A 14,101-nucleotide genomic window follows, 5' to 3' on the forward strand; every position below is an offset into this window, starting at 1 on the left:
TTATGGTCTGGCTCCCTTCTAAAAGGAAGCTACTAAGAGGGCAGAATTTTTATCTTACTCACCAATGTACCCTTGGTGGCTAGAACAGTTATCTGGCACAGAGTATGTTTAATAAGTACTTATTACATAAACAAATGAAAAATGATAAGGCAGGTGATGAGGTGTACCTCATTTTCCCCCATTAAACTCTTCTGGCAACAAAAGAAATTAAGATACTGAAAATATGCAAAAAGTAGCCAAAATTAGATAAACTAAGTTCCTCATATTTAATTTAAAATAAAGCCAGTATTTCATTACTTTAGGACAGTGAAAATTGCACAATACATTATGAAATCATGTGAATTCACAAAGCAAACATAAATTCTCAATTGGTAAGAGAAAAAAACCTGAAAGGAAAAAAAAGAAAGAAAGAAAAAGAGAAAGAAAGAAAGGAAGAAAGAGAGAAAAAGAGAGAAAGAAGAAGGAAGGAAGGAACGCCCTGGAGGAGTGCTTCTTGCACCTCTGGACCCAAATGCTCCCGCTGCCAAGGCAGCCTGCACAAGGATGTCATCTGCACCAGCTGGGACTGCCCCATCTTCTATAGGTGCAAGGAGGAGTGGAAGGACCTGGAAGACCAGGAGCAGCTTCTGAGGAACTTTGGCCCGTCTGGCCCTGAGGCCTGGTGGCCTCTGACAGGGGCAGCTTCTCACTAGGGCTGGGAGTGGTGGAGGGGGCAGTACTGGTGGGGAACTAATAAAGTTCAGGCCTTTTGTTTAAAAAAAAAGGAAGGAAGGAAGGAAGGGAGGAAGGAAGAAAGGTAGATAGGTTATGGTTGTCAAAGTTGTTTAACACATAAAAATGAAGTAAACCCCTGGCAGTGAAATTTGGGGATGAAAGGGCATATGACATTCATTATAATTAATTATTTTATTAATTATATGATTGTAATTAATTAAGGTGGTAGGCTGTTTAAAAGCTCAAGGAACGAACAACAGGTACTTACTGATAGCATTTAGCTTCAGAAGGTTTATATGCTTAATTTTAAAACACAATGTTCTCTCAAAACACCAAGTAGTCATCTCAAATTCAAGCCAAAGAAACAGTAACAACAACAACAACAACAATAGTGTTATGTGTTTAGATAATCATTGTTCAGGCTCACTTCTATTAATATTTTATTTTATTATTCTTTTTAATAAAATTATACCGTTCAAATTAAGTCACACATGAAATTAGCTTTGAAAGAAAATCACTTTGGTATATTATTTAAACCTTCTAGGATAAAATGCATGCAAGGTCTTCCAATCATGCGCAATTAACAAGACATGTGAGGTATAAAATGGACATTTATTTTTATTACTCTCAGTAGAAGATCAGAATTATAGTAAGTTTCTCAGAAACAACTGTAACAAATTACTTCATGGTACAAAACTGCTTTAGAAACTTTCCTGGTAAATGGCAGATGGGGCAGCTATGTTTCACACCATTAGTTCCCAAATGTAGAATTTGATAGAATGGTATTAATGAGAAAAACCCAATTTTTGAAATTGGGATATGTTAGAAATATAATACTTTTTTTTTTGCATGATGTTAATAATTTCAATCTAAATTAATCAAGCTCATTGGTTCGTTGTAATAGGAACCAATGCAAGTAGATTTCATTAACAAGGCAATCCAAGTATATGCAACTCTATCCATGTTTAAATTTATTCCCTTCCAAAATTTTCTGTAAGAGCCATAACTTCACCAGAAATGCTCATAGGGACTGATCTATAGATCCAATAGTATTATGAATGGGCAAACTAATAAATATACAACATAAAAAAGTAATAATCAAGGATAAGTCTCCTGGCTCCCAAATCATTTCATAGTACCACACTTGCCTGTGCTTACTACTACCTTCAAGTTATTTAGAAGAGTGACACTCTAACTTGTGAATGTCCTATAAGACCCATATGAGTGTTGCTTCTGCAGTAAGCTTAAATATTCAGTGCTTAATCTTGATCTGGAAATGCTATTGTGCATGTTGTCTTATATCTCGATTTCCACCAAAAGGATAAAAAGAAAAAAGAAACAAGAGATGAAAGTAGGAGGTGGGGAGGTTTGTGGGCAGGATTAGCTTCGTTATCTTGGCAGGTGGACACATTTTTGCCTTAGAGCTGAACCAATTTTGCTGATACTCAATTATCCCAAAGTGAAAGATTTGCAAGAGCAAAGAAGTAATTATGTGAGTGAACATCTGAAAACCTATGGGACATCAAGTCCTTTGACGTTGCATTTTTAACAGGACTCTTCTTTCACCTGCACTGCTATATAAGACAAATCGCTCTGCTCACTCTTGACATCCCAGTCTGCATCTGGGTCACTGGAGTAAATGTCAAAGACGGAGGCACTTCTAGACTGCAATCCCTCGGTCTGAGTAGTGGCGTTACACAATTGTTTTCCGAACACTTTCACTTTGGCCTGAATACCTGAAAGAGAATAAACACATTTGCCTGTGAATTACATTTTGCTTGTTATTTATCTTTCATATACAAAAGATCAATTCAATGATCAGTCAGTTGAAGAGTCCAAACGTACCAACGCTGCGGTGAGGGGGCCTTTTCAGAGACATTTGTGTACTTTTATGCACTGGGCCGTCTTCACAGTGAGTAGGTACTGAAGTGACACCATAAGATAGATTATTAGCAGGGACTTGTGTTTGTTTAACTTCATTTTCACATGTAATCTAAAAATATAAACCAGAGGAGAACCATATCAAAGGTAGCCTAATGAGTATGGTTTTATCTTTCAAAAGGGAGAAGTAGTAAAAGAGTATAAATAATAGTTTTCAAGGTCACATATTAGGAAGACTGGAATTGGAACCCAGGCAAGTTGGCTCCAAAGTCCAAGTTCGTAAGAACTCTGCCATACTGTTGTTTACTATTTGTAAATCATAAATTGCCAACATTCTGGGTAAACAGAAATATTTAAGTTATTATTTGCTTACAACTCATTATTTTTCCCTAAATCAATAGCTGTGAGAGCTAATACTACTTGTATTAAATTATTGGATATCCTAGCAGTAGCATTATTCTGGAAAGCCTCATCATCGGTCTTTTGTACCTTATAGAGAAATACTTAAACAAAATAATATGGCTGACTTTAATGTTTTTATGCCTTCCTGAGAAAAATTACAATGTGAAATGGAAATTTTGATCTGTGGGGGAAGTAAAAGGTAGAAAGAAAAAGGACTTGGATTCTTAGATGGTAACATTAGCAATTGTACTACTAGGTATTTATCCAAAGGATACAAACATAATGATTCGAAGGGGCATGTGCACCCCAATGTTTATAGCAGCAATGTCCACAATAGCCAAAATATGGAAAGAGCCCAGATGTCCATCAACAAATGGATAAAGATGATGTGGCTATATATATATATATATATATATATATATATATAATGGACTATTACTCAGCCATCAAATAGAATGGAATCTCCCATATGCAATGACATGGATGGAACTAGAAGGTATTATGCTAAGCTAAATAAAATAATAAATATTATTTCTTATAATATTATTATAATAATATTATATAATAATGATATTAAAAATATTAAATAATAGTATTATTTCTCTGAGTAGTCACAGAAAGACAAATACCATATGATTTCACTCACATGTAGAATTCAAGAAACAACAGATGAACACAGGGGAAGGGAAGGAAAAATAAAATAAGATGAAAACAGAGAGGGAAGCAAACCATAAGAGACGCTTAACTATGGAGAGCAAGCAGGGTTGCTGGAAGGGAGGTGCTGGGGATGGGGTAACTGGGTGATGGGAATTAGGGAGGGCACTTGATGGAGTGAGCCCTGGGTGTTCTATGCAACTAATGAATCACCACTGAAAAATATTTTAGCTGGCTTCCATAGTTGCTGGAACATAGGCCATTAACACCCAAGTTAAAGAAACTGTGAAGAAACTTTTGTGAAGAATCCCTTTGTTGTAGTTTGTTTTTTTTTTAAGATTTTTATTTATTTATTTATGAGAGAGAAGCAGAGGCAGAGAAAGAAATAGGTTCCCCACGGAGCAGGAGCCTGGCATGGGACTCGAACCCAGGTCCCCAGGATCGTGACCTGAACTGAAGGCAGAAGCTTACCTGACTGAGCCATCCAGGTGCCCTGAAGAGTGTTTTTGTAACAGGAATAATTATACCTAATATTACTGAGGACTTAAATCAAAATATAAGGCTTACCTTTTCATTTGTGTCTATGAAATTATGAACAATTTCTATTGGCTGTATCTACTTCTAAGCCAAGCATTATAAAAATCTATAATAAGTAATATTTCTTTAGAAAACAGGTTTATGCCTGGAAAAATGGCATTTTAGGAACTTAATCAGGCTTTTAAAAATGACTTCTGTTCCCATTAGAGTAATAATTTTTATCACTGAGAAAAATTTGCGCCAGAGAAGCAAAAATAAACTAAAAATTAGCCATCATCTCTTTATCTGTAGCTAACAACTTTGTATTTTAGAACTTTTTTGGTCTTTTCCATATATGTTTTTTTAATTGGAATTATCTGTTTTATAACCTTGTTTTTTCCTTAATATATCATGTTTCAATGTTATTAAATATTCTACATAATTTTTATGGCTGTATAACATCTATTGCATAGATACACTATAACCTATTAAAATAATCTATATTAGAATTTTTAAAAAAGATTTTATTTATTTATTTGACAGAGAGAGAGATCACAAGTAGGCAGAGAGGCAGGCAGGGTGGGGGCAGGATCCCGCTAAGCAGAGAGCCCGATGTGGGGCTTGATCCCAGGACCCTGAGATCATGACCTGAGCCGGAGGCAGAGGCCCAACTGACCTGAGCCAGAGGTAGAGGTACAACTCACTGAGCCACCCAGGCGTCCCTATATTAGAAATTTTTGAAAATAAATCTTTTGTGCACATATCTGATTATTTCTTCTTCATATTAAAAGGTTAAAACACAGAATTTCCAAATACATCATTGATCAGCTGGAATATAAGTTAAAAGAAAACATCTGAAATGAGGCAGAAAGAGACTAAAGTTTGGAAATTATAGAAAAGATCACAAGAGACAAAGCAGGTAAGATGAGAAAGTATCATATATGATATAAATTGTAGTACCGGAGGAAAAGAGAGAGAAAATGGGACAGAAGCACTGTTTGAGCAAATAATATCTGAAAATTCACCAAAATGGAGAGACGATATTAAGACATGGTTTTACAAAAGTGCTATTTGTATTTATCAAAATAAAAACAAAGAAAGACATGCCTATGCACTTTACAGTAAAACTGGAAAACAAAAAAATATTAGAAGCAGCCAGAGGAAAAAGATACATTCTCTTGAAAGGGGCAATCGGAGGAGAGTAATGCCAAAATTCTGAAGGATTCAGAAAGATCGCAAATAAAAGGATGTAAAAAGATGTCCTATGCCAACGCTAATCTAAAGAAAGCTGATGTTGCTATATTAGCACTACATAACACAAAAACTGTTAGAATTAGAAGATCGAATACATAAATTCAAAATCACAGTGGAAGATTTTTAACATGCCTTTTCCAGTAATTAATACAGTAAGTAGACAAAAATTCAATAAGGATAGAGAACCTGTAAGCACAATTAATAGACATATGTGGAACACATACTCAACTGCAGAACATGCATTCACCTCAAGTGCACATGGAACATTATAAAAACTGATCTATGTTTTGCCTAATACAAGTTTCAATAAATTCAAATGATTAAATTCATATGCTGTAAGCTGTCTGGCCACAGTGTAACTGACCTGGAAATTGATAACAAAAATAGAACTACAAAATGCCTGTATGTTTGGAAATTTAAAAACCCACTTCTAAATTACCCATGAAAAGATAAGAGAGAAATTTAGGATGAAAATAAAAGGATACTTTAAGCTAAAGAATCATATTCTATATCAAAAAACTTATGGGACTCAATGCCATGCTTACAAGGGAATTTATAGTCTTAAGTGCACAAAAGACTATAGAAAAACTAATTAGGCTTAATTAATTTAGAGTAGAATCATTAACATCACACAAAACATTTATTCCACAAAATATTTCTAACATATCCTCATTTCAGAAGTCAGTTTTTCCTATATTAAAACCACTATAGGGAATTCTACAATTGGGAAATAAGCATGTGAAACTCAAATGCCTCTTTGGCTATTAATATGAAAGCTCTGGAAACCCATGATCCAATTTAAACTCTCAAGAAGTTACATGAACAGTAAATAAAAATTTTTTTAAAAATTCAAAAAGTAGAGGAATCAAGAGTGAGCTATAGGGGCGCCTGGGTGACTCAGTGGGTTAAAGCCTCTGCCTTCGTTTCAGGTCAAACTCAGGGTCCTGGGATTGAGTCCCACATCGGGCTCTCTGCTCAGCAGGGAGCCTGCTTCCTCCCTCTCTCTCTGCTTGCTTCTCTGCCTACTTGTGATCTCTGTCTGTCAAATAAATAAATAAAATCTAAAAAAAAAAAAGAGTGAGCTATAACGTAAACTATGGCACTTGGGTAATAGTGATGGGTCAATGTAGGTTCATCAGTTCTAACGAATGTACCAACTCTGGTGGGGATGTTGATAATGGAGGTGACTGCGCATGTGTCTCTATAGTCCCCTCAGTTTTGCTGTGAACCTAAAACTTCTTAAAAAAAAAACCCTAAGTCTTACAAAAATAATTTTTAAAATACTGGAAAAAAATTTTAAGATGTTTATTTATTTGACAGAGAGAGACAGAGTAAAAGTGGGGAGGAGAAGGGAGAAGCAGGCTCCCCTTGAGCAGGGAGCCACACAGAGGCCTTGATCCCAGGACCCTGGGATCATGACCTGAACCAAAGGCAGACACTTTATCCACTGAACCACCCAGATGCCCCACTACTAGAAAATTTTCTTAAAAATTTAAGCAGCGGGATAAAATATAAAGTATTTGGAAATTCGTGTTTTGTCTTCACAAAAGCAAGCAATTTGTTTATTCTGATATTCTTCGCATGAAATACCACATCTTAATATGTACAGATAACTTTAAGTGAAGTTTTCACTTTTTTAACAAGCTTGCTTAATGGAAAAATAGAAGCAAATATGTGTTAATCATTTAGCTCAGTACTATATAAATCTAACCTAGCAACTAAAAAATCAAAGTTGAAAAAAATAAGTACCGGGAAGGAAAAATGACAGAAAATAATGGAAAAAAGAAAAACCAAACCTAGAAAGAAGACCAAGAAGTCCGTTTATTCCTTGAAAAGATTAATAAAAATTGATAAACACCTGATGAAGCAGATAAAAAACTGAAAGAAAAAGCAAAAATCATATAGAATACATACAGATCATATAGCATTTTAAAAGGTAAAAAATTATTATAACTTTGGGTCAATATATTTGAAAACTTTGACAAATTTTTAGAAAAGTGTAATTTATCAAAGTACAGAAACAAAAAACTGAATAGCCCTATAACTGTAAAAAAAAAAGAATCCATCATTAAAAATCTTCCCACAAGGGACACCTGGATGGTCCAGGTGGTTGAGCATCCAACTCTTGGTTTCCTCTCAGGTCGTGATCTCAAGGTCATGAGATCAAGCCATGCAGTGGGCTCTGTTCTTAGCACGGAGTCTGCTTGAAATTCTCTCTGCGCCTCCTGCTTGTGTGCACACACTCTAAAATAAATAAATAAATCTTAAAAAATAATCTTCCCACAGGGAAAACTCCAGGGCTAGGTAAGGACCTGGTATCTTTATCAGCAAACTCTACCAAATATTAATATCAAATTTATTAATGACTATATGCCAATTTTTAGAATCATTTCCAGAGAATGATATGAGGAAATAACTCCACATTAGTCAGCATAATCTTGATACCAAATCTGAGAAAGACATTTTTTTTTCTTTTAAGATTTTCTTTATTTATTTGTCAGACAGACAGAGGCAGGCAGAGGGAGAAGCAGGCTCCCTGCCCAGCAAGAAGTCCAATGTGGGACTCAATCCCAGGATCCTAGGATCATGACCTGAGCTGAAGGCAGATGCTTAACCTACTGAGCCACCCAGGCACCACTGAGAAAGGCATTTCAAGAAAGAAAAATTACAGACTGAGTTTGTCCATGAACACATATGTAAAAATCCCAAGTATTAGCAAATCAAATCAAGCAATATTTAAAAGAGTAATACACCTTGGCCAAAATGTGTTTATTTCAGCCATGCAAGTTTGGTTCTGTATTTCAAAACCAGGTAATATAATTCACCACAATAACAGAATAACGGACAAAATATATGATCATGAATAGATTCAGAAAAAGCACTTGATCTAATTTAACATCATTTATGATTTACATCTGTAGCAAAAACTAGGAATAGACAGGAGTAAAAAAACTGCAAAAAAAAAAAAACTGTAGCAAAAATCATATAAAATGGTAAACTTAAAGGCTTTCCCTCTGGAAATAAGAATGAGAAAAAGGATTCCTCATCACCTTTTTGGTTCCCAACATTGTACTGAATTTCTAGTTAGCATAGCAGGAATAGAAAATAAAAGCACAAACATCAAAAACTATTTGCTGACATGTTATAGACATGTAGAAAGTTGGAAAATATCTATAAATTATTGGAATAAATAGGGTTTCACAAGGTTTCTGGATACAAGGTCAACAAAGATCAATTTATCTACATAAATACATAAAAATAAAATTTTAAATACTGTTTATAATAGCAAAATAAAATAGGAATAAATTTAATAAAAGATGTTCAAAACCTTTACATAGAATGCCATAAAATATTTTTAAGAGGAACATAAGAACCCAGGTAAATGTAGGGATACACTACATTCATGGATTGGAAGAACTGTTATTGTCAATATGTCTTTCTCCCCACATTCACTTATAAATTCCATGTAGCCCCAATCAAATCCCAGTAAATAATTTGTGGGAATTGACAAACCAATTCTAAGATATATATGGAAGTTTAAGGAGCCCCAAATAGCCTAAGACATCTATGAAGATGAAGAAGGTAAGAGAAATTGATTAATTAAATGTTGATTCTTAATATAAGCTACAATAATTAAGATACTATTATACTGTTGCAAAAATATGCAAATTGATAAATGGGCAGAATTTAAAAATGTGGAAACAGATGTAATGTGTACATAGAAACTTAACTAATGACAAAGTTGATGCTATAGGATGAGGAAATGCTAGTCTTTTCAATAGAAGAGGCTGAGTCAATTGGATATGTGGGAAAAAATGAAACTTAAACCCTATCTCACATCATAAACAAAAGTCAATTCTGAATGGGCTGTAGATCTGAATGTAAAAATTAAAAGCAATTAAATTTATAGAAGGCAGTATAAGCGTGTTTTAAGCATTAAACATATAGAAAAATGTTGGTAAGTTGGTTGGCATTAAAATTAAGAATTTCAGTACATCAAAAGACACTATTAAGAAGGAAGAGGCAAAGGCACAGTGGGAGAAGATATTTGAAACATATTCAATTGACAAAGAAAGCCAGAATTTATTAAGAATCCGAAATCAATAAAAGTAAGATAACCCAATAGAAAAATGGGCATATCACCAAAGAGGTTATCCACATGTTCAATTAACATCTGAAAAGGTGTTCCCTTACTAATTTCATTTACAAAATGGGAAATGCAAAGTAAACCACCACTACACACCTTGCAAAAGGACTCAAATGTGGAAGTCTGAGAAACCAAGTGTAGGCAAGAATGAGGAACAATGTAAACTCTCACAGGCTGCTAGAAAAGTGTGAACTGGTATGACTATTTTAAAAAATCGCTTGGAATTATTTATTGAAGTTTAGCACAATACCATGTCCCAGCAACTGAAGGTATATACCATGAGAAATGTGTGCACGTATGAAAAAGACATGTTCAAAAATGCATATAGCAGCATTACTTATAATCGCCCCCAAGTGGTAACAACCTAGATGTCCAAATAGAGTAGAATAGAGACATTTTTTGGCATTTTCATACAATATTTATATATATAATAATATAATATATATAATATAATAATTAAAACAATTATTATTGTTTTATATAATAATTAAATAATTATATATAATATATATAATAATTAAAACAAATTTCCGATATATATGAAACTATATAGATGAACCTCACAAATATATTGTTGAACAAAGAAGCCAGAGGCAAGAAATGCCTATATAATGGTTCTATTTTATGAGGCTTACAAAAAAAAAAAAAAGCAAACTTGTTTTCTCCAAGGAGTGAAGGCTTCAGCTCAGGTGATACAGGGGTCCCTGGGTTGCTAGCAGTGTTCGATTTCTTGCTGTCTAGTGGCTACACTTGTTCAGTCTGTGTTAATTTAATGACAATATTTGTCCACTTCCGTGCATATTTTTACATTTCAATTAGACAATTTAAAAAATACAGCTGGATAAAAAATAAGAAGGAAAATAATCACAGCCTCATGAAGTAAGATATCAGATAGTACATAGTACTCCTCAGAGCCCCCTTTCTCCTGGGAGATGGTCCCTAATCTTTTCTCAAGCTCCCTGCAGATAGGGAATATTCAGTTATATTTATCCACATAAAACCCAACTATCCAGAACAGTATCTATAATAGCCCTCTATAAATGTTATACAATGCCTGGAAATTGGATTTTTAGTCAGTTGCTCCTGGAATTGGAAAAACAGTGAGTGGGGAAAGGAGCCAGAGGTTGCACAAGTACTTTCTTAGCAATGTTTCTAGGGCTACTCAATCCAGACCTGGCTAAAAATATATTGCTATCAACTCTAAACTCTTTTTAACCTTATATACTTCTAAAGTAACTATTACTTAGTTTCCTAATAAACAGCAAGTATATTAATTGCATTAATATGGATTGTTAGAAATGTTGGCTAGATATATTAATATATATAATATTCTAATAGCAAAGTAGGTTTGGTATGTACTCTGGATCTCCTCAAGGTTAGCCTTTGTTATAAAATCTTTGATTGTTTCACTAGGCTGGCTTTTCTTCTCCTGAGTTTTGATAGGGTGGTATAATTATGAGGAAGTAAAAAGGTAAAAGGGTGTGCATGGCATGTTCAATGCTCCTTTTACTACATATTTGAATTTGTGTATTATATATGTGCTTAGGTAAAGGTTGGATGAGTGTGATAGTGGACAGATAATTAAAGGAAGGGGCAGATGTCTTGACTGGTACACAGCCTGGTGAGAAGGGCAGCTGGCTGAGAACTGAAAATTCCATTATAGTACAAAAAAGTGTTCTTAGAGTCTCATAATCACTACACAAATATTTATTGAATTCCTAAAATTTGCGAAATATTGTCTAGGTACTGCCAATACAATAATGAACATGTCAGATAGGACCCCTGCTCTCACGGAGCTTACATTCTAATGTGAAGACAGACATTAAGCAAATGACACAATTATTTCATGACAACTGTGATGTGTTATTGAAGTATGTATGATACCAAAGCATATGAACTATATGAAGAATGAAAATATATAATTAGGGGACCAAAGGGGAAGGATGTTTGAATTGATTTTTGAAGTAAAAAGACTTAATTGATGATAATGGGGAATGGGAGGAGCATAATTCCAGGGCATTACATGAAACAAATGAGTGAAGGCTTGTTGGTAGGAAGGAACATAGCATGTTCAAAAATGGAAAAGATCAACATGACTGGTGTATATGGCGCAACAAGGGACAGTGGCCTTGGATAGGACTAGTATGGTAGGCAAAAAGCGTGCAAGGACACGTAGGATGTGTTAGTAATTTTGCTCTTAATCCTAGTAATACCAGGATACCTTAAAAGTGTCTTAAGCATGCATTCCAATGTAGGAAGCAGGCTGGTATTTCAGAAAGTGTTTTGGTCTGGCAATTGGATCTAGAGCAACTATTACAGGCCTGTGAGGAAATTCTTAATCTCCTGGATTGACATCCTTGTGTATAAAGTTTGAGTCTGGGCTAAAGAGGGCTTAGTCAAAGCCAAAATGTCAGTTACGGATCAGCTGACGATCACTTGGTGAACTTTCCCATCTCTCGAAATGGATACCTTTTAGATCCAACCAAAAGTCGTAATTTAATCTCTGGGATGGCGATAGGGCTGATGCTTGATTATCTCAAAGAAGGCTGGGCAGTCTTCATTAAGATGGGAAGTGGGAAGAAGATCTGGTGCCCGGATGCAAAACAAGTCTAGTCCGTGCTTGTGAGGACTAGTCAGGCAGCAGAAGAGGGCAAGGTGAGAACATGAAGCTCACTAGGATGTTTTAACTTACAGGGAGCGAGTCAAGAGGAAGTTGAGGGGCGCGAAGAGATATATCAGCAAACCCCATTTTCATCCGTGGCTCCACACCCCCCCTTCCCTCACCATATTGGCAGTTAAAATCATTTCCTAAAGCTCAGGTTAATGTCGAGCAAGAACAGTTACAAGCATCCTTTTCCTTGAGATTTGCGCAAATGGGACCCTTTTTATTTAAAAAGTCTGCAGCGGACCGTGAAGGCGACTCTATAATCTAAAGGATGAGAGTGTGCGTTTGTGGGAGTCCGAGGGAGGGAGGATGAGGCAGAAGCAAACTATGTAACTCCCCAGCGTTCATGTCAAACAGGACCTGGCGATCCCCGCTACAGCACCCTCCTAATCTTACGGATGGGAAAACGGAACCCTTCGAGGGGAGATGACCCTCCCCAGGTGACACTAGTGGCACAGCCGAGCCACAGTCTGGGGGTCCTTCCGCGACCCTCGGTGGACTTCTGATGTCCCTTTACCTGTGAAGGCGCAGCCCTCTTCCTGGCCCGGAGGAGCGTACAGGAGGCTGGCCGCGGGGCGGCCTCTGCCTGCCTGCCTGCCTGGGGCTCTCCTCCCTTTTCGGGGCCGCCCGCGTGTTCTCCCTCTTCTTCCCCCTTAGGTGCCGGGGCGGACACCCGGTGCAGGGTGGGCACGGCGCCCGCTACGAGCCTCAGGCGCTGGGAGAAGCGCAGGTTCTTCTGGATAACCGAAGAGACGTCGAAACAGGCCGGAGCGAAGTGGTCCGAGCAGATGACAGAGCGGTCATTGCCCCCGTACCAGTCGGCGCGGCGGCCCCGCACGAAGCGGTCCCACAGCAGCCGCACCGCCCGGTCCTTGGGGAAGCGGAACAGCGACTTCCCGGACTTGGTGGTGTTGCCGCAGTGGGCGGCCACGCAGCGCGCTGGCATCGCCGCGGCCTCAGCCTCCGCACGCCCGCGCGCTCCCAGCCGGGGAGACGCCGGTCCCCCTGCGCCAGGCCGCGCGGCGCGGCGCCTCGTGCGTGCCCCTACCTCCGGCCACCGGAAGTCCCGAGCTGGGGCCCCACAGGGGAGTACGCGGTGCTCGGATATCGGCCTCCGTCCGCCCGCGGCGGTCCTCCCCGGAGAGCAGGGCGCCACCGGCAGCGGGATCCAAATTTCCCGCTCCGTTTGCACGAGGCCAGGAAAGCAGGACGAGGAAGTGCGGACGCACCGGACCCCAGCAAACATCAGCGGAGGCTCTACCGACCGGGTAGGCCCCGCGATTTGGGAGAGGACCAGACCGGAAATGGTCGTCTCCATGGTAACCCCTGAGCGGGTTGCCTGGGAGATGACCCCTTTCGGTGTCTGAGTCTCCGCTGTATCGTCGCTTCCAAGGCAGATCTAACAGATCCTGGACTGTCTCCTGCCATGATTCCCGGGAAGTACCGCTCTGTTTCTGGCCGGGCTGCGAATAACGTAGGTTGGGTCTCGTGCCTTCCCTTCTCCCCCCGTTCGTATCGTTCTTTCTGACTGGCGTCTTTGTCCTAGGTGATGGGCTGTATTATTGGGACCAGGATCGCTGAATCCACTCAAGCTATTGTCTGACCGAGGCTTGAGATTCGTGGACTGGACCAAGGCACTTGGAGGGTATTTAAGATTGTGTGATGGGTAGTCAAAGTCTTGTCCAGGTTCTTGGCTTCCAGAAGGTGGAGCTGGTCTGCTGTGAAAGGCTAAGACTCATTTCACTTCTTTTAACCAGTCGGTTTCCCACCCCTTCTCTTATTTAAGGGGGGGAAAAAATGTATTATTGATAGGCACTCCACCTCCTTCACCTGTCCTATTGAGATATTTACGTAGACTTGAAATGGCA

At 38.0% G+C, this 14,101-nt stretch overlaps 2 protein-coding genes across 3 annotated transcripts in view; one reads left to right on the forward strand and one right to left on the reverse strand.

Moving 5' to 3' along the window:
- Positions 1-1,307: 1,307 nt before the first annotated feature.
- On the reverse strand, positions 1,308-13,268 carry THAP10 (THAP domain containing 10). Its single transcript, XM_059371951.1, has 3 exons — positions 12,751-13,268; positions 2,560-2,707; positions 1,308-2,450 (listed from the first exon to the last, which is right to left on the reverse strand). Exons 1-3 carry the CDS (start codon positions 13,177-13,179, stop codon positions 2,260-2,262), a joined length of 768 nt encoding a protein of 255 aa, XP_059227934.1. The 5' UTR covers positions 13,180-13,268; the 3' UTR covers positions 1,308-2,259.
- Positions 13,269-13,553: 285 nt separating this feature from the next.
- LRRC49 (leucine rich repeat containing 49) overlaps positions 13,554-14,101 on the forward strand; it is a 163,790-nt gene continuing 163,242 nt past the window's right edge. For both annotated transcript variants that reach the window (XM_059371947.1, XM_059371948.1), the window contains exon 1: positions 13,554-13,707. In XM_059371947.1, the coding sequence (XP_059227930.1) occupies positions 13,660-13,707 (48 nt within the window). In that variant the 5' untranslated portion in view covers positions 13,554-13,659. The remainder of the gene's footprint in view (positions 13,708-14,101) is intronic.

The sequence above is a fragment of the Mustela nigripes genome, chromosome 13 (assembly GCF_022355385.1).
Source record: "Mustela nigripes isolate SB6536 chromosome 13, MUSNIG.SB6536, whole genome shotgun sequence".
Classification (NCBI taxonomy): domain Eukaryota; kingdom Metazoa; phylum Chordata; class Mammalia; order Carnivora; family Mustelidae; genus Mustela; species Mustela nigripes.

Coding starts and splice junctions, on each gene's coding strand:
- THAP10 (XM_059371951.1), bottom strand. CDS start 13,179: ATGCCAGCGCGCTGCGTGGCCGCCCACTGCGGCAACACCACCAAGTCC. Junction 2,708..12,750: donor AGAGGGCTGCGCCTTCACAG/GTAAAGGGACAT, acceptor TTATATTTTTAG/ATTACATGTGAAAATGAAGT. Junction 2,451..2,559: donor GCCCCCTCACCGCAGCGTTG/GTACGTTTGGAC, acceptor ATTCTCTTTCAG/GTATTCAGGCCAAAGTGAAA.